Consider the following 24174-nt stretch of genomic DNA (forward strand, 5'->3'; position numbering starts at 1 on the left):
TGACGTGTGCCAATCAAACACAACTCCAGGCTGAACCAAAGCAGGCCAGTCATGGGGTCAACTCCCTATGATCAGGTAATCTAGCTTTGCCACCCACAGCATCAATACCAGCAGGTCACTGGTTACTGATGACAAATATGTTGACAAATTCCACATCCCTGTACCATTCTGAATGTTTGTTTTCTATCCCGTTTTGATGTCCTTTCTACAGTCCGGTTAAAGTGATCACTCAACGTGGCTACAAAGACATGGAATGGTCAGCTGCCTGAGATGGCTCAGCCTCTCTCTGGTTCATCACAGTCAGTATTTGCATTATTAAAGCAACAGAAATAAACCCTAAAACTTACCACAAGACACAATAATTAAAGTGGGAAGAGGAGGGGTCAGCAACCAGGGGAATGAAAAAAGGAGAGAACAGAATATATATTTTAATCAGGGAACCAGGAACCTCTCCGAAAGACAAACAAAAACACAAACAGAAAAACAAAAACCACAACACTACTAAACTCTTTACGTAACAAACAGAGAAATAACACAAAGAACCCAAAATCAGACACATGCAGTAAGGAAGGGAGAAAGGGAGGGAGGGGAAGAACAGGCAGGGGGTGAGTGTGGGAGAATGGGTTTAGGTACAGCCCTCGCCATTCGCCAGATTACATGCAGTTACAGGAAGGGACGGTATCGTGCCATACGGTCAAGGGAGGCCCTGATCATGCAGTAAACCATGAGATATTAATACCAACACACAAACACAAATCAATACTCAGGGGTCGATTTAATTCTAAATAAAGGATAAAGGCCAATGAAGAAAAACATCCTACATTGCAAACATCCTACACTGTAGGGGTGGGTGATATGAACTCAAAATTATATCTGGAAAATACTGATGATGTTATTGTTATATACAATAGCAGCATTAACACTGTTGTAAATTATATTCAAAAATGTGTGTTTTTTGGTAGATCTACCTTAAGTAGTATTTAACCATGTGCTGGGTAAATGAATGTGTAGCACTGTTAGCTTGATGCTAACACAACACAAGAAATAGCATTGAGACGCTAGCAGGAATTAGCTTTATCAAATGGTGGTAATAAAAAAGTACTTACTACGCGAAGGTTTCTGCATCAAACACTGCTATGACACTTATATTATGGTTTAACAAAAGAAAAGTTCATGAATGGACTGCAGTGTACAATGATGGGCAAGTTTTTGTCCACTTTCAGCAGGCCAATATACAAACAAAGTAGTTATTGGTGGACAAATTTTTTATTGTGATTACAATTTAGTTATAAATTAAAATATCTACTGAAATGTGTATGCATCATATTTTATCACTGTTTTATAAAAGCAATAAAATTTCTTGAGGCCATGCGTTACAGTGATTTTACCGTAGGAGAGAACACCCTTACCCATGATAAAATCACAGTACAGCACAGCCTCTTTTGGCTTATTGCTTTATTGTGGGACAATGTCATTCACTTTTGTACTGACATACCTCCCACCCCTCTACCGTCTCTGCAATGACATTCTCCCACAGACGGGAAAAAAACGGCAACACTGACAATGCTGCAAAATTCAACAAGACTGGTCATAATGTTAAAAACTTGTTCAGTGTTCACTTGTCTGTGGGTTTTGCTTAGACTGTCAGTCATAAATCGAACCCTGTGCTTTATGATGACTGTGGTGAGAATACACCGATTCCCGTGCTGATGAAAGAGAAAGAAGTGGATGGAGTGACGGAGGAAAATGAGACAAATGAAGTGACGCATTCATCGACAACATCATTAGTGTCACACAGTGGCTCCCATGCATGGTCTGCCAAAACCAGCAATGTTAACACTGCTTCTGTTCAGGAGAGAAAGGGAGTGAGAGAGAGAGAAGGAATGAGGAAAAGAGAGAGACAGAGAGCGGGGGGGAGGTTGCTGCCCGCACACCATCGGCAGCAGTCCCGTGGACGGAGAGATGGAGGGATGGACGGAGCCATAAAACGTCCGTAAAAAGGTTAATGGATCAAATTCACAGCAGAGAGAGCCAGGATAAATGACCCACAGCTTGCAGATGTGGGTCAAGCATTTAACCATGAGGTTTACCACCTACCTCCCAGCCAGTGCTCTGTGTGACAGAAAGAATATAGGACAAATCAACACACACTCACACACACGCAGGTCACAGTCACACACCTTAAAAGCTCAGCAGAGTTCCCTCACAGCCCACCACTATGGGAAGCCCCTCTATAGGACATATTCCGAATACCCCATGCAGAACATCATTCACCCTCGTACAGAGTAGCTGTACTACATGCAAGGCCTTCTGAGTGCTCAACCTCTCCTGGGAGTAAAGATAGTGCCTCGGGTACAAAGTCCAAACACATGCAAAGCACTTCACACAGTCACTATGTTCAGTGGGTTAAGGATTTGCTGTGTGCTGGTAAAAGCGGGGCATATGAGTGTACTTTCACAGTGCAACTAAATGCATGCATGAGAACAAGCAGGTAAAATGTTTTTCCTAAATGCAGGATTTGTACAACACTGAGCGCACATGATCCTTTAGGAGACTATATACAGTACTGTGCAAAAGTCACTACTTGATTTCCAGGCAAAACAGCCATGAAAACCTTTTTTTTGAGCTATTTATATGAGCTATTTAACAAAGAACATTAGACATAAGGTAATCCACAGGCAAAAGGAAAGTCAAATAACAGGCTTTTGCGACACTGAGCTAAAAATAAATAAGTAAACAAACAAAAGATGCAGAAAAAATGGTAGACAGAAAAAAAATTAAGCTCCACTCTTGCTTCAGATCTGAAAAAAATCGCAAGTGTTTTGTCCCTCCTTCCACTGTGAGAAGACAATATAGGACTAAACGGATGTGTAGCTGTCAAGAAGCCATTACAGAGAAAAGGAAATAGACAAAAAAAGAAGAAAAACTGCAACTCAAACAAGGAAGCTGCTGGCGTTCCTTGAATAATGGACTGGCCACCCCAGAGTCCAGACCTTAACAACACTGAATGTGTGAGACTGAGCTTTAGAGCTGTGTAAAACTGTCCCTGCAGATTTCTTCAAAAGAAACTGAAAGCAAGTCTCTCGAAAAGCTATAATAATAAAATAATAATAATAAAGGCAGAGCGTGAACAGAAGCTGATTGCTGTTGAGGCTTCTGCAAAGTATTTCCTAAAGCTGAAGAAAGAATAGCTTGTATAAAAAGTCTGACTGAAAATTGACTGAAAATTACATAAATGAAGAGCGGTCTCTGACCTTCGCACAGTACTGTAGTCTGGAAACTGGTTAAACATCCACATGCTTTTCTGTGTGAGATACTATTGTATATGTGTACACGTGTACAAGAGCGTGTGCTTGTTTTGAAACTGACAGTGGTTTTGGTAGATGCTTTGGCAACGTGTGGAGCTTTTTTGAATGTTTGAATGCAAAGTACTGTTGTTTTACTTAGACTGTAACAGCCAGTGAGGACATCAACCCAGCTCACAAAGAGCTAAAACCAGCACGTACCGTTAGCACTGCTACAGAACGTCAGAGAGTCTGAACATATTTACCTGATGCACAATTTTGCCAAAGGCTTCTTGCAGTTTACCATGAATGGTGGCCAGCTTCTTAGCATCCCTATTGGCTTCATGAATGGGAATGAGCACTTTGTAGACCTCATTCACTGCTTCGTACATGCCAGCCTGCAGAAAGAGCAACAGTGAGAGTGAGGGAAAGTGAAAACAAGGTCACTTACCCAGCATGATCCCCAATGCGGGGCCTAAGGCCAATTCCACAAGGACATTTTGGTATCTGTCAAAATGCACTGCTGGTCTTGTGTATGTGGGTGGAGATCGATATCAGCAGGAAACTCATTCACATGAGTCCGCTTAAACGGAGGTTGCTGTTCTTCTTCATAGAAGGAAGCAACAAAGGGTCACTGCAAGCTGTCCTTTTTTAGAGTTGGACTGTATAGAGCTTGATGTGAGCCTAGTGCAGTGATTAGTTTCTCCTCCATTTTGCTCAGCATCAACATGGCTGACCAAAGGCGGTCTCCCATAGGGACTTGGTGCACACTTTCAACAGACAATGGAGCGAAATTTTCATGCATTGCCATGAGTTGGTGTCTGTTGTTGGCCAATGCTTAAAAATCAAAGGCCAGAGGTGCTTTTTTGACAGATATTAAAATTGTTCTTGTGAAAATGGCCTACAGCAATACAACTCGCAACCTAAGACTCTGCATGCAATGACTCTTAATGATTTAGTATGGATGAGCATGATTATACTGATGTCAGATCTCATCTTAGTACTAATTTACACAAATGGGTATTCGAATAAGATGTGCAGCTTGATATTTAAATAATGACATAAATCTTAAAGTGTGCAATAAGAAACCACAGAGAATGTCAGGACACAAATGTCAGATAATGTGCCTCACACTAAGCTAAATGGTGACCTCTAATCAGCTCTTTACACTATTTAGTGTAACTGAATGATCAAAGAAAACTGCCAGATGCACACAACAGACCTTCTGTTTCTTTCATTTTATATTCATAGTAATTAAATATGACTTGAAATACAATTAAATTTAAAATTATAGATACTACAATAGCAACAACGGTAAAATGTTCATCTATGTTATTAGTGAATAACACTGTCTAAGAGGTGCACATGCGCTTTTCTCACCATAGAGAAGGAGGCTGCAGCCTGCTCCAGCAGCCCCACCAGACCAGCCTCGGTGAAGTACTTCCCCGAACAGATTCCCTCTTCATCTGGTGAAACCACATCATCCGACACCGCTGACTCCTCCAGCACATTAGAAGAGATGTTCTGAGGCAGACGAGAGGAAAATGTGACAATAAAACAATTTGTTTAAAGAAAACTAGCAGATGTAATGGCAGATGTGGTGGCTGGATTGAGTACCTGGAAGGTGACACATCCCACAGGCAGATACTTCCGGTCCTCTAGCATGCTGAGATACTCAGCCACCAGGGCGGCGCTGTGGACCAGGCACTGAGCTGCCTCAGCATGATTATTCCTCTCTGAGTGCTTCCCCGCCATGTTCTGCAGCCACGTCAGCCGCAGGTCTGGAGATGTCTGATAGCCCTTAGCAATCCTTTTATTCCAAAGAGACAGCTGACTTAAGATATGTATCCATAGTTGAAGAGATACATACTTTCATTTGTCTCATGACAAATCCGGTTCTATGCTCCTATATCAAATTCTGTGCCTGAAAAGTAACACCGAGGAATTTACCCCGGAGCATTAAGAAAAGCCAGTAATTTGTACCTGTACATGAGATCAATTAGCATCTCTGGATCTTCTTGATGCTCTTTCATCTTTACTGTGTCTGACAGAATCATGTGTAGATTAAACACCAGGTCCTGAACCTGAAACACAAAAACAAATAGATCAATTTATAATAATGACAATAACAATTAGAATAGATTTGAAAAGTGGTCTCCTAAATGTCCCAGATCCCAGGGGACAGAAGTCTCAGACTGACCTGGTCAGGGAAGGTGGTCTCTCGGAGCTCCAGGTCCTCCTCTGCATAAGTGAGGATGGTTTTGAGAGACCTTCGCAGGAACTCTTCGTTAAAGTTCTGAGACGTGCCCACCAGAGAGGACAGGGACATGGTCACCTGCATCTTTACTCGGGCGAAGTTCTGTATGAGCAGAGCACAAAAAATATCAATCTGTGCAAAGAAAAGCCTCGTATTCACTCAGCCTAAGGCAGAATTTTTCTGTTTAATTCAGTATCTGAATTTAAAAATATGTGGTTCAGCCGTTGCTGAAGTAAGCACTTAAGTGTTTCCACTGGATTGCAGTACAAAATTCACTGCGTTAAGAGGTCTGCTATCTGAGCTGAGCCAGACTGGGCCCAACATAATATCGGATTTCGGGCCGAAGTGCAACATCAGGTTGGAGTTGGGTATGGGTTTCTAATGAGAGTTTTTATGTTATAATGCTGCTTTTATTCCAAGGACTGGACCTACATAAATTTCACATACTCTCACGCATTTTCTCCTTTGTGCGCTGTGCAGTCTCTCTTTTGCTCACTAGTTACATTGCAGTCTATAGCTACATCCAGAACAGCTGCAGAGTTTAAGGAGTGGTTAAATGTGCCCCCGAATGAAACCAGAAAAGAAGTGAATAGTTTCATTCCAAAATGCTGTATATCTCTTTGTGACAATTTTGGATATGAAGTGTTTTTAAAAAGAATAACAGCTGACACGTAATGGAAAACATATTATTTCTCTGATAAAAGTGGTATCACCAAAGTCCTTAAAGGAACGTCTGTTCAGTCAGCAGCTATCTTTGCAATGTCGCCAGGCAGTTATTTTCAGCCATGTAAAGCCAGACTCCTATCTCTTTGAACAGCAAGACCAAAATACTTAAAACTGAAGGCCAAATTACCATTTCAAAATGAGTCTGACAAAACTGAAACTCTGACAACAAATTCATAAATAGTTTCTAGTGTGTGGCCCAACAACACAAAAAATGTGTTTTTTCAGCTTGTTCTGTCTGCTGCACTTGCAAAGATCTCCACAATGGGGGTGGGCTGGGGGACTCGGGGCATAAACAACAAGCTAATTGACTCTTTTTTTGAAGGGCGGGACTTTCTCCATAAACAGATGTCATGTTGAGCGTAACAAGCATTCCCATTCATATTTCAACAAGTGACCAGTCTCTTCCTTTATAACATTTCTGGTATTACTCATAACATTGCATTGATATTTCTTTTATGTGCAAAGGCCACTTCCAAAAAGCGGTTTATGATGCATTTTAGAACGAAGTTTGAAAGTACATCAGATGCAGTTACACCATGGATGATGAGATGATGTGTTGGGCTGGCAGAAAGATAACAGCAGATCCTTCTCTTTCCTTGTTACCTCACGTGAAGTGTGCTAAGCATTTCTACAGTATTACAGAACTTCAGCACAGCAGGGCTAACAATCGATCAGAAAAGAGTGGATGCAGTTCTCTGCCGGGAATGATCGGCAAGACCACAAAAATGTACTGGAAAAATAATTACTGTTTGTAGTCTATTACAGATGTGCAGACCTCTAATTACACTCACATTGCCAATCTCAAAGTTCTGTCTCATCAGCAGGTAAAGGGAGGCGCTGGCGTGTGCTCTGATGGTGCTGATGCTACTACTGCAATTCCTCAGCAGACGCAGACACAGATCAGCACACTGCTCCGTTTCCTCCTCAAACAGCAGCTCTGGGAACTACAGACAAAGTACACACAAATAATACCATAGCAACACTAACACACATTCAAAAGTCTCTCTTGTTCAATTCATTCTGAAATAAAGCGCCTAAACAAAACAAGAGACTGTGCTGTAGCTGTGTAGATCTCTGACTTGATTACAATTGTTCAAGAAATGACTCAATGCATCATGAATATATACATTTGATTATTTTTGGACAATTCAGAATAATTTTGAATAATTTAGAATTTAGAATAATTTCCTTTCATTTGCAATTTTACATCTGGAAAAAACTTCATTAAATGCTACTATCATCAAATACATTTCATACGGACATCCACAATCTAAGCAGCTGAATCACCAATTTCAGATTTACACATCATTTTGCATCTGTGCACTTTTACATTCTTACGGTGAAGTGAGCCACAGATTTGTTCTCACCTTCGAGACCAGGGCTCTCTGTGTTGCAAAGCAGTGCTGCAGATAGAGGGCGCTCTGGTTGCACGCCATACTGTGAAGCAGGACCTTGAGGACCCCTCCCAGAATGCTCTCTTTCGACTCAGTCACAGACACAGTCTATGAAGGAGTTACATGAAAACAACCATGACTGCTCACCAAAATCTTCCATAATAATGCCTTAACAGTGTTTTAATGAAGATCAAATAAACGTTTACCTGCACTATGATTTCCAGAGTGTCTAAGATGATCAGGTTTGCCTCGGTTGCCAGATTGCCATCTATAAGCGCCTCATGCTCCAGCTCAGCTCTGGTTCTGCCAAAGTGAAAAAGATTTTTCAGAATTGCTTTGTGCCGTTTGTGGAAAAGTGAAGGGCTCCCTTGAATGCTACAGCATTCTCTGCACAAGCATTCAAGTCAGTGTACACATGGGGGTGCACCCTCTGCGTACAGATCCAACGAGATTAAAGCCCACTGTACTAATTAAAGTGATGCTATGGGAAAAAAATTTGCTTTTTTGACCAATTTATCCCTTAAAATTTCATAAGCACACAGCATAATCACATCAAAATCTGTCCTGGCTTTATGTATGCCTTCTAATCCAGTTGATGTACAGTGGGCTTGAGGGGGTGACAGGGTTTATAAGGAACTGATGTATACATTAATCTATTGAGTCTACAAACCTAACTAATAAGGGATCCTGGCTTCTCCCATTGCGCGGTAGGGTTTCCTTAAACCTGCACAGCACACCGCTTAATCAAAAGAGGCCACACACATATTTCAATACCATAAGAGCTGCATCAGGAACCCATATCCAAAGCGCACAGAAAGAGGGGGGGAGCCAGCACCCAACCACACATCTCCAGCAGAGGGACCATTGTTAAAAAGCAGACATGGGCAGGCCACGGTTAAAAGGACACTGGGAAAAATTCTTTATGCGACTGCATCATGAAGCACAGCTTGAATGAAAAGTGCACAGCTATGCACATGGAGGCACACTGTGAATGGAGGCTTTCTTTGGACTTATGGCAGTTAACAATGGCTTTGTCTAAAAGTTAGTGATGCAGGTACACTACACTGACTGTAATTCATGGCCGCATATCAACAATACTGGGCCTAAAATACAGTTTGGTCACATATTTCACAACAGGCTTGAAAATAGTGTCTTACATTCTTCACACACCAGGACAGAGCTTGTTGGTAAACAGACTAAAAGAATATATTAAGTAGACATAAGGCCTCCAGGAGCTAGAGCAGTACTGGCTGCGGGTATTTGGTGGGTACATATGGAACAGAAGGGTTAGCGACTAGGGTACACACTCAGGCTGTGTCTGAAACATAAACACTGCCCACTCAGATAATATTCTGAGGCAGGAAAGCACCAGTCATGTCTCAATAAATTGCCTGCATAAAATGCTGCCAGCTTTAAGTTATTTTAGATCTTAAAGTTTTCATTTTTGTAAAGGTATTTTTGTAAAAATAAAAGGTATTTTAAAAAAAAGTGTACATGCGTTTTGCTGTTATATATTACATGTAACTTGCAGTAGCTGTTCAAGTTGCAGTTTTCATTATGGTTATAATCAGGGAGATTTTTTTTTTATTACATCAGTCATTTTACTTTTACATTTTATTTCTAATAAAAAATGATTCAACTCAACTAATTTTAATTTGAATAACTATTGCAGGGTAAAAATGTGGCTTCAGCTGTTTGGCTAAATGAATCTTATATTTATGATTTTGGAAGATGCTCTTATCCAGAATGACTTATAATTTAATCATGTTACAGAGGTGGGCTAATGTAGCGTTAGGAGTCTTGCCCAAGGGCTCTTCTTGATGCAGCATGGTGTGCTTGTCCAGCATCAAAACCCAGTCTGCTGCATGGAGAGCAATGGTATTACCCACCACACAACACCAACCACTAACTTATTTTATCTAAGCAACTACTGTGCTTTTTCAGTATTTTCTTTTATTTCCTCGTTTTACAACAACGAGCATGGCAGCTCTTTATCATGTCTGCTTATGTTCTGCTGCAAGTGTCTGCTAGTGATTTCGCTAATGCAAGACAACGTTCAAGGTAAGCTAGTGTTCAGGTAGTCTAGCCAATAAAGCCAGTGAAACATTGGGTTTTTTGAGTGATGGGAATGTTAAATTTATGTAAAATACCACATTTCTACTGTAAAAACTGCAGTACCCTACACACTTAAACAAAGATGGTTCTTCAAGCGTTCTTTAGTAAAGGCCAAGGTTCTATCTACATAGAGTTCTATACAGAATCATAGCATGCTTAAATGGTTCTTTGCATGGTGAAATGTTTCTTCTGGCTGATAGAGAATGTGTAGTATATGGTTCTATATAGAACCTTTTTGAAAATGGTTCTACATAGCACCATAAAGGGACATAGTAACAATACAAGAACCTTTTTGGTGCTATATAAAACACTTTTTAAAAAGGTTCTATATAGAGCCATATACTCAACACATTCTCCATCAATCTGAAGAACGATTTCACCATGCAAAGAACCACTTGACCATGCAAATGTTCTATGAAGACAGTGCCTTTACTAAAAAACCCTAGAAGAACCACCTTTTTTTTTAACAGTGTAAAATTCACAGTTCTTAATAGAACCATTGCCTTTACTAATGAAGCTTTGAAGAAGCATTTTTATAATGCTTAAAAAAATCAAAAATGCTAGCACAGCTAAACACCAGCATATAGCAATGAGCTGCTGGTGTCTCGGCAACTCTGTGATGTACTGCTGCCTTTAAAGCATGTTCTAGACACAATTTGGTTACATGTACCTTTATCACAACACTGCCTTCTACTGAAATGACTTATGATATGACATGTTCAGCAAGGCAGCTGCCCACAGTTTCAGACACAGCCTCACTCTCTCTCACACACAATCTTCATCCTGTCTAACACCCAGTCATCCAGAAAGGAATCTCCGTTAATGGAGGTCATGTGATAATTAAAGCTTTAAAGTTTGCAAAGCAGCTACAACATCTGACTTGCTGAACACTGTGTGCTGCACACTTTTAACCTCACCAAAACCAGCATCACAGGTTCTTTTGTGCATGTCCCAACAAGCTGCGGGAGATGAGAATTATCACTCAGACCAGCACTGTTGGGTTGGTTTGCTGATCTATCTAAATACTCCAAAGTCATTTAAGAACAATATTAGATTAGCTTCTATGGAAAATGAACAGGGGCTTAATTTGTTACACGCCATGCAAGCTTGTGCACCAAATCCCCTTTGAGAGCAGAGATAAGAACTTCCTTTTCTGAGGGACACATCACATCTCCCTGCAATGTTTCTATCTGCTGTACCATCTCCATTAACGTAAAGTGATCACCTATTCCTAGCTGTCAAAAGGCTGTAACATGATGGCACAGTGTTTCCTTACTTCCTGTTACATCACACCTAGCGGTTTTCAGAAAAAACAACCCAGCAATCAACACAACTGGCAGTCAACACAACACAAGGGCATCAAGAATCACATGCTGTTTTGTACAACTATTTTGCCCTGGATTTATGTAAAGCTGCTTTGTGACAAGGGCAGTTGTAAAAATAATACAATATGCAAATAAATGTACTAATAATTCACAGAAACAAAAACAAATACACAAATACACTTTGGATTGGATTTAACTTTCCTATGTATTCAATGGTGTTTTAGTACTAACAATCAGTCTATGCCAGGGCAAAGTTACTAAAGGTGAAATAGAAATCATATTTATCATCACAGTACTTAACAGATGTGTGAATGTTCCTTTTAATCCAGTATAGTACTACTAAAACTAACTCCCTACGATGTGTACTCTTATGAGGTGTGAACCAGAGAGAAAATCAACACATGCATAAGAGGATAAGCAGATTTATATTCTGGCACTTGAAGTTCATAAACTTCTCGTTTAATCCTAAATCCTTGTCACTAGCAGTGTCAGCTATACAGCTGCACTGCTGAAGGAATTATAGTAGGTTTTACACTAAGAATTCATTAAACGTGTGTGAAGGGATGTTTCGCATAGAACATCAGGTAAACTACAGGAAATCAAGTCATTAAGAAATGTTATACGGTTTCCGTTTAGTAGAACCATTTCACTTTAAAAACAAGGCCTAGATTTCCATTTTTGCTTGTTACAATGACAAAAAGATTGAATCTCGCCACCCAAGCAGCCACCCTTTTTCTATCGCGAGCAGATAAAGGCACACCAGTCCCTGAGCACACTCAAGCTATTAATACCAGTTAAACAGACACAGCAGTCTAACTGAAACTACACCACCCCAAGCACCAGTAAAGAAAAGCAGGGGAGGGAGGGGAGGAAGAAAACAATCTTTAAACTTGAGGGGTAGCAGAGGGGGGTCGTTTGAAAGCGTAGCACACTTCAGATGTACAATACCTGACTGATCTCTGGCCCCTAAACACAGTACATGGAAGAACAAGGTCAAATGGAGGAGTTATTTCACACCAAAGGCTTAATGTATAATGTGTCATTGTTTGAACTGAAGAGGCAAAGGTCAGAGATAAATAAGTGAACGGATACATATGTGGGAATTCAATTATGCCAAGAACATTAGACACATTAACTGAAGAGATATAAATAGGCCTGTCACAATTGTCATCTGATCAGTTATTCCAGCTGACAGCAATAATTAGTGTTGACTGAAATTATTTTCCACATTTGTCAGCTTACAAAATCACACATCACAATAAACAGAATAGGAACTGAAGTTTTATCCACTGGTTTGAGGCAAATAAATGTAAATAAAAGAAAACAGAAAACACATCTGAGCTTCGTCATGGGTCTTACAAAAAACAAAGACTCTATCTCCTAACACTTTCAGAGTGAGTATTGTTTGTTTACTCGGGCTCAAACTGTGTGTGTAATCAGTTGTGAGCAGCTTCATCTTCATCGGAATCAGATGTAAATCTCTGGGGACAACCATGAAAAGTTTTGGGCTAGACTTACTGGAGCGGGAACAAATTGGAAGGGAATTTTTTAAACCAATCCAACGCCTCATGAAGTTGGTGCTCACAGTAAGGATCGATGGTACTCAAGTTGTTAGCCAACGGATGTAATGTAAGATAGCATGACTGAAAACTCTCCCCACAAATCTAAGCGTGTAGATGTGTATTGTGCGTGGAGAACGTTACGTGCGGCAAAATAAATTATCTATTGTGATGACAGTGTTTCACTGGACAGTTGTTTTACTTTATGTTGTTGATTGTACTCGGGACAATAAAGAGCACAGCCGAGAGAAATTTAAGGTGGGCTTTAGAGGTCATGTACCCTTGTTAGTGGTAGAGTTTGCTGTAATCCAGCACTGAAAGTTTAACCAGTTCTGCCCAGATATATACTCTCATTTAGAGATCACATCTGGTCTTGTGAGACTAGGAGCTACTAAGTAACAACAGCTGGGAAGCAAGGAAAAATTTGGCTGTTTTATGCATGTACCTTAACAGTTGCCTGCAATAAACAATGAAAAATTGTTGATCGTAATTATGTACACCGCAATTAATCATGAGCTAAGCTTTCATAATTGTGACAGGCCTAGATTGTAAGAGATGATTCAGTGAAAGAATGGATGAACATATGAGATGAAATTGTGCAAAATAGTACAGACACATTGCACAAAACAAGCAAAATCCATGAGCCAGACCACAGTTCCCACAGTCCTCAAGCTTCAGCACTCGCCCTGAACTGAGAAGTCAGGATTTCATTTATATTTAAGGCAGTTATATGCTTTCTGAAAGTGTACATTACATTGTACTAATGAGAAATGACTGTACATGCAATTTTAAAAGACCAGGCTGTAATTTGTAGCTTGAAAATAAAATAGATGATAGCACAACATGAGTAGTCATACTTGTCCATCTTTTCACTGTTCTGACGCCAGTGTGTCATATCCTTCCGCCAGCGCAGGTTTTCCTGACTGCCAAAGGCACTGCCAGATGGACTGCGTTCTAAAAGAGAAACAGAACAGCTCCATCACAAAAACATCAAATTAGACGTTACATCTTAGTTATAAATTCAGAAAAATGTAACCCCAGCACGAACCTAGCTGTCCTCGGCTGCGTCGTACCATCTCCTGCCTGGCTCCAATACTGCCCAGGATGGCCTCCTCCAGCTTGGCCTTCATGTCTTTAGACTTCTTGAAAGTTAAACTGTTCATGCGCTCAAATGCTTTCTTTCCCTGCATGAACAAAAAATGGGCCTTTTTCATGAGATGGATGGATAAGAAAAAAGAACACACATGCATTAACTTAACTGGTTAATTTAACTGCTTGATCAATTGATTAAAAAAAATGCACTGGGGAAAATGTTTTCTTAACAGCAAATATTGTTGCTTAAATGACTTCATGATTCGGTCTACCAAAAAAGTGTAGGAGAGTGCAAAGGGGGATCACCTTGTACTCAAAGCAGGAGACGCAGAGGTAAAGCATGTCCAGCAGGCGGTTCAGCTGAGATACAGAAAGGTCAGTGAACCACTTCTGCAGTACCATCTCATCAGCGTTCTTCAGAACCCACAGCAGACAGATGAGCAGACTGCGACTGGACTCAGGAGAGAAAGTTCCATGCTGACGGGTGGCCTAAGATGAAGAGAGAGGGCGAGAGAGTTCGAGAAAGAGGATAAAGAGAGTGATAGAGAATGTTCATTTTCTTTCCAACCTACATTTTTGGAAATACTTTGAAAGCTGACCAAATTACTTCTGATTCTGATTATGTGCAGAATCTAAGGTTGGCTGATATCAGCAATGATTGAAAAGTAACCCAATGCTGTTTCATTCTCTTTTACTCTTATTGACCAAGATTGAAGGCATCAGTCTATTAGGCAAAGGTAGAATAAATTTACTATTGTCTGCACTGTATGTTTCCCAGAGTCTTTTCTGTACAGTGGCCCTATCACATAAGTTGTATGAGCTGAAAAAATTAGAAAATTAACAAAGTAACGACCTAATTGTTATTTTTTATTCATTATCTGCAACTATCAATGTACACTCCTAAAGTGGCCAGATTGACTGATTAACTGTTGCTCCCTAGCCGTTTACACTTAGTAGCTCCCAACTAATGACAGAGCTCAAATAAACAAACATTACTCACAGCTGCCACCTAAAGGTGTTATAGCACCAATTTAGATATTAGAACATTGCCAAACACCAAGTTTAGAAACACTGGAATTAAAACAGTGCAAAGAAAAGAAATCCAAGAAATTAAGAAAGGTTGTGTCTTATGCCACTCCGTTCTGGCAGGCTAGGTTGCTTTACCTGCGGGTTGAGCAAGAAACTGCTGGGCCGTGACATCTGTGGGACAGAGGTCCCTGCTATTGCCATGGCTACAGTCTGACTGATCATGCTGTTGCCCTCGGTTTCCTGTTCATCTGTTCCAGGCCCACCAGGACGGCCCCACTGGTTATGTGATTCTGTAAGAGCGGTCAAGACCAAACCACATCAACAAGGATCCAGCACATTTCTTGCTGTGAAGGAATGCAGCATCTTTGTCTAACTTTAGCTCAACATTCTGTTGTTTGTTCTACTGAAAGTTACAGCAATCTGGAAAATTAGCCTTTGGATAAACAGGCAGCTTAAATCTGATTTTTTGACATATCTAATTTTAACAGGAAAGATTTTCTGAATGGCAAAGAACCAAATGAAACAACCTTTTCAAGCCACTTGTGAATGGTTTCAAAACAAATTCAAATTCAAAATGGAAATCTGGACATGCAACTCACTTCTACCACTTAGACTGCATATCACATGTTTTGTTGTGGTTTTTGTTTTGGCCATTTGGTGTCTGGCATCTAGATGTCAGAATGCGTAACGAGAAAACTATTCCCTGCTTTGCTGTAGTCTGCATCCTCACACCTGCTTCTATACTAGTATGACAACCAAACATGGCATGTGAGTGTCTGATGATATAAAGCAGATTTCATCACTTCTGGCTTGCAATGTGGGCATGTAGTCTAAAATCAGATTTAAAAAACAAATCTGATTTGCACTTCTGTATGAATAAAGTCATAGTGAGTTGAGCAGATACGTCTTGAATTGAACCTTCCTTTTCACCAGTCCTTTTCTCTCTCTCTCTCTCTCTCTCTCACACACACACACACACACACACACACACACACACACACACACATATACACACATATATATATATATATATATATATATATATATATAGTATAAATAGAAAAATCTCAAACGCAATCTACTTGCTGTAATTGTTATGCTGACATAAGTTGTATTGATCTGCACCACTGAGCTCCAAAGACTTTTGCACATACCTGTGAAGTCATGGAGCTGGGGCAAGGTTTCCATGACAATGCCAATGAGAGGCAGGTATAGCATGGCAACTCTGGCTTTGACCTCAGGGTCAGCATAGCGGGGGTCAGAATCATGGCTGGACAGCAGGTTATGGACCACACTGATCACCTTCTTATGCAGGCCAAACATCCTACACACAGACAGAGTGAGATTAAGGGAATGCTGTAAAGACATAGTTAACATAGATAGCCACCAGCTAGCATGATGCTTAGTGCAATTATTTCCACTGTGATGCTATAACTCCGTCGTAGCTGGAGAACAGGAGGCATAACTAAAAACACACGATTAGTGTCAGAAGCTGACTTTGGGTGGATTTCATGACACTGCTCTGTAAAGTGTGGTTTTTTTCTGCTAAAGTCAAACATATTTAGCATGTCTAATATGATGATGGATATCAGACAAGACAGAGTGTGAAAAATGAAGGTGAGATGAAATGAAATGAGACATGACACACACCAGTGCACTAACCCATCAGCTTCTGGGTCCAGAATAACGGCAAGTTCAGTCAGAACCAAACCAGCCAGGTAGTGCTGCTCTCTGAAGGGAACCGATAACTCAAACATGTTTGCAATCTTCTGGTCCTGCACATGGGTGGAGAACCCAGAGCTCTGGGAAGAGGAAGAGAGAAGAAAAAGTAAGGAAGTGAAAGTCAGGAGTTGCATATTTTATTAAAATCATTATCATTTTGGTCAGTACACATGATGACAATGTATGTATTGCAGCAGTGTCAGGACTGCTGTACGGAATGGGCATGACAATTTTGTGGGTGGGCGGAATCACACTTCTGTGAGTAGGTGATATAAGCTATGAAAAAAAAAATACTGAGGTCTTTGCTAAGTAGAAAAAATGCAGTAGGAGACACTGCTTGCAAATTAAAAATAAAAGAACAGAAAAATTCAGGGCTTTATTGTCAATGAGCTGGTTGATGTTTGTGCCACATTCAGAGCTGGATAACTTGGTATTTGTTAATAACTTTATCTAATGCTTTATGGTGTGTTTTGACTAACAGGCTGTGTTCTTCCAATTCTTAAATCCACATAAAAGTCCTCCTTAAACTTATCCCCAACATACTGACAGCATCACTGCTAAAGCAGGACTCACACAGTGATAAAGTGCATAAATTCTGTACTGTAGCTCGTTGTTCAAGAGATTGGTGTTGGCTCAGAGAGTGTTTTTGGCATAGCGAAAGACTCACAGTAGTGGTTATACTGGGGTTTTAATTGGTCGATGTGAAAAAAGAAAGAAAAAAGAATTTCAATATCCAAAAGAATCATAATTCAAATCAAATCGTTGTGAGAGTTTTACCTGTGACGTGGCAGAGGACACAGAGGGAGAGGGGGAAGCAGGGGGAGTGAGCAGACTGCAGGGCAGATTTAGGGTGACGTAGTGCTCATGGCTACAGACAATCCTCAGGAAGTCCAGTCTCAGAGACTCCAGAGTGGGGTTCTGCAGGGCATACAGCTTGGTGGACACCTGGAGGAAAGAGAAGAACGCAATTCTAGTTGTAAAACGTGGACATTTATGTTCACCTGAGTTCAAACATTAACTAGCTAGAGCAGAAAAAGCCAATGTCAAATTTTCATTGCTAAATACACAAAAAAGCTCTGAATTAGAATTAGAAATGGGCACACTGTCAAGCTGAATTTCGACGTACCTGTTTCCAGTACGTCTTGATGAGACTGAAAACGAAACCTCTGTCCATGACAGACAGTAGGTCATTAAGGAAGAAGGCCAGGCTTGCATTAAGCCTCTCCACCAACTCCAGATCCTAAATGGAACAATGAATAGATGGCATGTCAAACACAATCCACATTCAAAATGAGCCAATTTTCAATAAATCTTATAAAGTATGATTTTTATCTGTACAAGCTTTGCTTTTTAAACATAGCAAAGCAGATGATTTTCAGATATAAAAATGAACAGTATTTATCAAAACTTCAAAGGCTATAAGTTTATAATATCTGACTGCTAATGCTATCTTACCTTCTGGAAGCGTGAGACAATATCACCAGCAATGGTGCTAACCAGAGCAGTGATGTCGTCCATGAAGCGCTCAGGGAAGCGGTTCTTCCTGGGAGACTCCAGGCGGTCAGTGAAGTATAAGTGGTGGATTATGCTCTTAACCTGAAATCAAGAGAGTCATGACATTACAATATACCATAGTTTTAAGCAGACAAGAAGTGATTCTGCAACAAGGAGAGAAGCACCCTACTATGCACACTGCTCTGCCTGTAACATTAGACATGTACCCTAAGTCCTACAGGATATGACGAGAGTTAGCTACATGAAATACATCCTTTATAATTTAAATGGATAACCATAGCTTCTTTGCTTCAGCTGTAACATATCTACTCTAAATCTACAGCGGTGCTGCAGTAGTCTCTAGATGAGATTTAAGTTTAAAAAAAAAATAAAAATCTCCACCTTTAATGACATATTTTGAAGGAGGGAGGAACCTTTGTAAAACTTCAGCTGTTCTGAGGTGGATTTTTGGGGTGGACTATTTTAAAATGTATTATTATTATTATATTATTAGTAGTAGTAGTAGTAGTAGTAGTTTTTGAAAGAAGGAGGAAAGTATTCGGCTACTGTTACCGCTAAGAAGCCAATCTTATTGTAGCAGTACAACTAGTGAAACTGTCTTCAAATCACCACTACAATGGAGAGAATGGATTACTCAAGTGACCGAAATGGCTTGTCAAATGACAGAACTGACTCATCAGCGTGGGAGGACAACAAGTGAAAAGCTACAGTTAGCAATGAAACCCACCTGGCTATCTAGATATCTTAGGCTTCTTCTCTGCCTAAACAGACAGAATCACTGTTTTCTTTATAATTTAGCTCAGTGACTGGGGTATGAGTTACACTAATGTTAGCCTGGCTGCATTTATTATTGTGCATGTATTTATTAGCCTGTAAATCAGTGGTTAGGCTAGCAGTTAAGATTGGTTGACAGCACAGGGATTTCTAAAGGTTGGAAGATGTACTTGTGTAGTGCATGCTGGGTATTGTAGTAGTCAGACAAATGATGAATGAAAACAAAATAAAATAAAATGGTAAATTCTGTCAAACTGAGGTTTAAGGATATAATGCTGTGCTATAGAACACTGAAATAACACAACAAATAATGGATGAAACGCAAGTTTTAGGCCAGAATGCCTCTTAAAATTATGATTCTTTAGATCAACATTACATTACAGTTAGCTTGTTAGCTAAGTGCAATGTAATGTAGCTATTGTAGCTAACAAGCAATGAGATTAATGTAGCTAACAAGCAAACTTACTGTAATGGAAATTATGACTTTAGACTCGTTTCTGACAGTGTATAACACACTGTTATATACAAACATGGAAAAAACAAATTTTGTCTGTACTATTGACGAATTTTATAGAGAGTATACACTACAGAGCTGAAAACCACATAAGTCAATTTGCCATTACTTAACATTAATTGTAAGAGGCGAATGTGTCATGATTTAGGTATGCACTTTGCCTGATGCTAATTGGTAGAGCTTCTATTGATTGTTAGCTACATTAGCCTTATAGCTCCAGTACAAACTAAATGAGCAGACCTCAGACACCAAACATATCTTGGATGACCATGATAAGGGAAAAACAGTGTAAATTTAACCAGCTATTGTTTTAAGAAACATCCTGTTATAAAGGCAAATTGTTCATTATTGGTCCTTGATCATACTTACCATTAGCTCAAAGAAGAACCAGGCCTGCTGAAGGGCTCCTTCCCTCACACTACCACTGCTCACCACCCACTGCAGAGCTAGCTCCTCATGGAAGAGCTGAGGAACACCATCAGACCATCGGATCAATAATCATCCACAGCTACCATATAAACAAATACAGCACTGTATCTTAACACTACTACAGGAAAAGAAATAGTCCTCTGACACAGAATCCCTTTGGCTGCTGTAAGAGTGGAGCCCTGGATTAAACAGGATGAGGGAGGTGGTGGTGTTTAGGGGGGTTCATCAACACAAAGATCAAACATCAAATATCGATATAACCCAACAGGCACGGCTAGATCGAGTAGGTGCTCCAAACAGCATATGTTACATATTTCCTCCATCACACAATCACCGGTTTGCATTCACGACAAAGATGGAACACGTAATCAGCATCCAACAAGACCACAACCACCACACCAAACACCATTAAACCAAGAAGCACACATCCACAGACAAGACAGGTGCAGGGCGAGGCGAGGAGGGGGTGGGCTCCTCCCCTCCACGGTGTTGGGTCTCTACCTTTTTGGTCGGCAAGCGTCCTGTTAAAGTTTGCAAGAAACTGGCGCTCTCAGTGTGCGATGACATGCGATTGCCACTGCGCTCCATGGCCTATGGGTGGGGATGAATGGAAGGGTGACAACAGATTAGTGTGAAGGACAGGAGTGTGTGGTGCCATCTGCTACTCAGATAGACACAACTACACACATACATACACACACACACCCTAAAGACAGAACATAACACAGTAAAAGACAGCACAAACTATAACAGCACAGCACAGCACTGTGCAAAGGTCAGACAGCACTTTTTATTTCATTCATTTCCATTCAAACCAGCCATTAAGTACAAGTTTGGTTATTTTCAGCTTAAGGAAAAAAGCAAAAAAACATCAAGCAACCTCAACAATTAAATTACATCAACAATTTCTGTATTTATTGTGCCTACAATAGGCCATTATTTTTGGAGGCCTGCTTTCGGTTTTCAAAGAAATATGCAGTGTTATTTTTAGTTCTTAGTGCTTCTCACTATCAAAGTAATACTAAAAACAAATTTAGACTCATCAGTCAAAAAAACCTTACTCAACATCTCAGATTCGTTGCTCTAGTGCAAATTTTCTTCTTGTTTGTCTATTTCTTTTTCTCAGTAAGGCCTTCTTAACAGCTACACATTCTTTCAGTCTCATAGTGCTGAGCTGTCTTCTCACAGTGGAAGGATGGACAGAAACACCTGTGGATTTTTTCAGATCTGAAGCAAGAGTGGAAATTGATTTTCTCCTGTCTCTCAAATATGAAAGCTTTAATTACTGTTTACCTAAGGATCTTATATCTCCAGATAAATGAATAACATGTACTTAATGGCCAAACTGACTGGAAAATAAATGAATGAAGGGTGGTCTCTGATTTTTGCACAGCACTGTGTACACAGACACCCTCCATCCCACAAAGTTACAAACTGGTTAGGATACTGATAGTATTAAAAAAAAACAGTATAAAAAAGGAAAAAAAGGTTTAAACTATGTGGAATGGAATGCTTTGAATGTACGCATCGGTTGTTTATTTATTTACTTATTTAAGAAAAATTCGGAATGCTAGTCGGAAAGCTCAGGAATACATTCATCTCTTTGAGGGAGGCAAAAAAGTTACTCCCATAAGTAGCCATATGAACTGAAATAATCAATCATTTCCATAAGACAGACAGACACAAATAAAAACATACATACATACAGAAAAAATTCTCTCCATCTTTCTCATACATACACATTCACATGCAGCATCTCACAACATGCCATAGTGAGTGAGTGAGAGTGGGTTTAGTCATTTGGTGGCCATGCAGTGCTCATAGTGTGATAAAGGCAATGGAGAGGAGAAAATATGAGGGTTTAGCAGAAGAAAAAAAAAAGAAGGAATGAAAGTAGAATGGAAAACTTATGGATGGATGGCAGGGAAATGATTTAACCTCTCAACCACTTTTAGTGTTAGAAGTAGGGTAAATCAAAATGATAGGAAAACAAAAACACTAATTCACAATGGGGACAGCATCTTGCCTCCTTCAACATAAGGAAGAGTGGCCATTTACTGTGCTTCCTCACACTCATATCAAATTTCTTTTAAACTTAACTGACCTACATGTCTCTAGTAGAACCTATTTAAAGTCCCAGGGAACACAGTGTAAAACATCACAAATGGTTGTATGATACCAAAATTGAATATCTGAGAACTGTGTGGGCGTGGTCCGAATATTCTTTGTTGGTTTTTATTATTCTACATTGTTTGAAACATAGCAGCTGCCCTTTACATTTATTATTTTGGAGATACATGTTTTTCTTTGGACAGTGATGATATGCAGGATACATTAAAGACCCTGGGTTTATGACTTACTAAAACAATTATCTGGCTTTTACAGTTGCCTGCGAAAGTTTGAACACCCCTGGTCAAATCACATGTCCTATTCATTTTCTAAGTGAAATTTAGTTACACATCCTCTACAGGAAACAAACCTAATATGACATTTTTGCACAGGTCACATTTTATGTATCGTCGCTGTCCAAAGAAAAACAATTATCTCCAAAATAGTAACTTTACAGGAGAGGGCAAAAACATTTACTTTGAATGTAAGTTAATGGAAAGAGATTTTATTCTAAGCAATTCTGGAGCATTTGTATTCGTCCAACCATCTTGAAACCTTCACACAATGTAAAGGTCAGCTGCTGAGCTCAAATGATGAAGAAAAGTGAATATATATATATATAAATGATTTTCTTTTCTCAATATGTTCAATTTAGAAAATAAACAGTAATTGTGCATTAAAAGGTGCAGAAGTGAATTCCCTGTAAGGGATGTGCACTTCTTACAACTCAAAAACACATGTAATTTGATCAGGGTGTCCAAACTTCTGCATTCAGCAAGTCTTAAAGAAGGTAAGATTCTTATTCAGTTTACTGTTTGATACACACTCACGTAATGCAGGCATGGCTGGCTGAACAAATGAAGGGATGAAAGGACAGATTGATGGATGAATGACAGACAGCTAAGGTTGCCTGATAGCTCAGTTAGGCATACTTCGTTAGCTTTTGCTCAATGTTATTTTTCTTGCAGTAAGTTCCTCTGACTCAAACAAAAAGACTGCAGGGGAACACAAGTTTTGTTGGAGCTGTGTAGGCGAGACAAATTACATCAGCCTTGTGATTGGTGAGGATACTGTTTATGTATATGTGACTCAAGATTAGGACTAACCAGTTTACCTCAAACTATTAAAATACATTGGCCAATTTGCTGAGGATTGGACCGTTATTCACAGCAAATACAATGCATGTGTATATTGTGTGCCCACAAAAGCAATCCATCTAGAAAGAAAACATTAATTTAGGTTCCCTGGGGCTTTAATATTAGGCTGACTTTCCGGTACTGTAGTTTTTTCAACAGTCTAGATTACAGTTAGTTTTACGTAGAAAAGTACTGTAATTCAAATGACTGTGGTTGAGATCCATTTATTTAATCCAATATAAATGTACTACGTCTACAGATTTTACTAAATTTGAGTAATAACTGTTGTAAATAACTTTCTGTAACTGTTTGAACCTAGAGCTCCCTCAGTAAAAGCAATCCTGTTCCAATCCAGGCAGACATGACCATGTTGTTACTGAGAGTGGTGACTATTGCACAAAACTGGCACGAACATTAAACATCCAGGCTATGACCTTTCAAACTGGGTTATCTGTTCTAATTCAAGGAAACGAAACAAACTTTCACCTCTATGAATGAGCCAGTCAAATCAATTACAAATTACATTACAGAACCTCTGCTGGTAAAACTAAACCACTTTGAATAGCGCTTAACATGAGAACCGTCAGAAGCACATCTGATTGCTACAGCCTTTCAGTGTAGCAGATAGTGGTTGAGTAGCGTAAATCTCAAAAGCTTTCATTCTGCTTTGCTCCATGGATTTAGCCTGGCCTAGGCAGCCGTTTTCCTTTTTGGTCGGTTCAGCGTGTTATGATGAGCTACGTGAGGTACTAGCATGGTCCAGAAGAGACTCCGACACACAAGCCGACTGATAATTTTGTGGCTAATACCATTACTGATTTTAAGCAGCTAAACATTTTGACAACTGAAAATATAGGCAGATGTAATTTTATATGTACAATATAGATCTTTACTTTGTACTCAGTTTTAGCTAAACAGTGCCATACTAAGAGATATTTTTCTGAAACAGATAACACCACAGGCCATCAATCTCAGCTGACACTGGCTCTAGTATATGCAATGTCTGTACTACTTACACAGTCATATGCAAAAGTGTGCACTCCTCTGGTCAAATTATGTTGTTGAATTGAAAATAACATCCTTTACTCAGAACACACTTCTGCACAACCTTTTTTATTATTTTTTTTAAATTAACATATTGGAAAAAACTATAAAATGTAGCATGTACAAAAGTTACAGAACTTTGTTCCATGT

The 24174-nt window shown here is 39.6% G+C and overlaps 1 protein-coding gene across 23 annotated transcripts in view; it reads right to left on the bottom strand.

Annotated features, from left to right (window-relative positions):
- Positions 1-24174, bottom strand: part of dock7 (dedicator of cytokinesis 7) — a 75017-nt gene that overhangs the window by 6125 nt on the left and 44718 nt on the right. For 4 of the 23 annotated variants that reach the window (XM_036570195.1, XM_036570192.1, XM_036570196.1 and 1 more), the window contains exons 23-44: positions 20237-20326; positions 19676-19771; positions 17959-18099; positions 17630-17743; positions 17281-17448; positions 16432-16583; positions 15936-16105; positions 14917-15071; positions 14059-14241; positions 13709-13844; positions 13518-13614; positions 12050-12067; positions 8332-8385; positions 7868-7964; positions 7635-7769; positions 7059-7211; positions 5485-5643; positions 5268-5368; positions 4902-5094; positions 4665-4808; positions 3551-3682; positions 2098-2112 (exon numbers count right to left, since the gene is read on the bottom strand). In XM_036570195.1, the coding sequence (XP_036426088.1) occupies positions 2098-2112; positions 3551-3682; positions 4665-4808; positions 4902-5094; positions 5268-5368; positions 5485-5643; positions 7059-7211; positions 7635-7769; positions 7868-7964; positions 8332-8385; positions 12050-12067; positions 13518-13614; positions 13709-13844; positions 14059-14241; positions 14917-15071; positions 15936-16105; positions 16432-16583; positions 17281-17448; positions 17630-17743; positions 17959-18099; positions 19676-19771; positions 20237-20326 (2703 nt within the window). The remainder of the gene's footprint in view (positions 1-2097; positions 2113-3550; positions 3683-4664; positions 4809-4901; positions 5095-5267; positions 5369-5484; positions 5644-7058; positions 7212-7634; positions 7770-7867; positions 7965-8331; positions 8386-12049; positions 12068-13517; positions 13615-13708; positions 13845-14058; positions 14242-14916; positions 15072-15935; positions 16106-16431; positions 16584-17280; positions 17449-17629; positions 17744-17958; positions 18100-19675; positions 19772-20236; positions 20327-24174) is intronic. The other 19 variants (XM_036570208.1, XM_036570200.1, XM_036570206.1 and 16 more) reach the window with 11 other exon arrangements.

This window comes from Colossoma macropomum, unplaced genomic scaffold (assembly GCF_904425465.1).
Source record: "Colossoma macropomum unplaced genomic scaffold, Colossoma_macropomum, whole genome shotgun sequence".
In the NCBI taxonomy this organism is placed as follows: domain Eukaryota; kingdom Metazoa; phylum Chordata; class Actinopteri; order Characiformes; family Serrasalmidae; genus Colossoma; species Colossoma macropomum.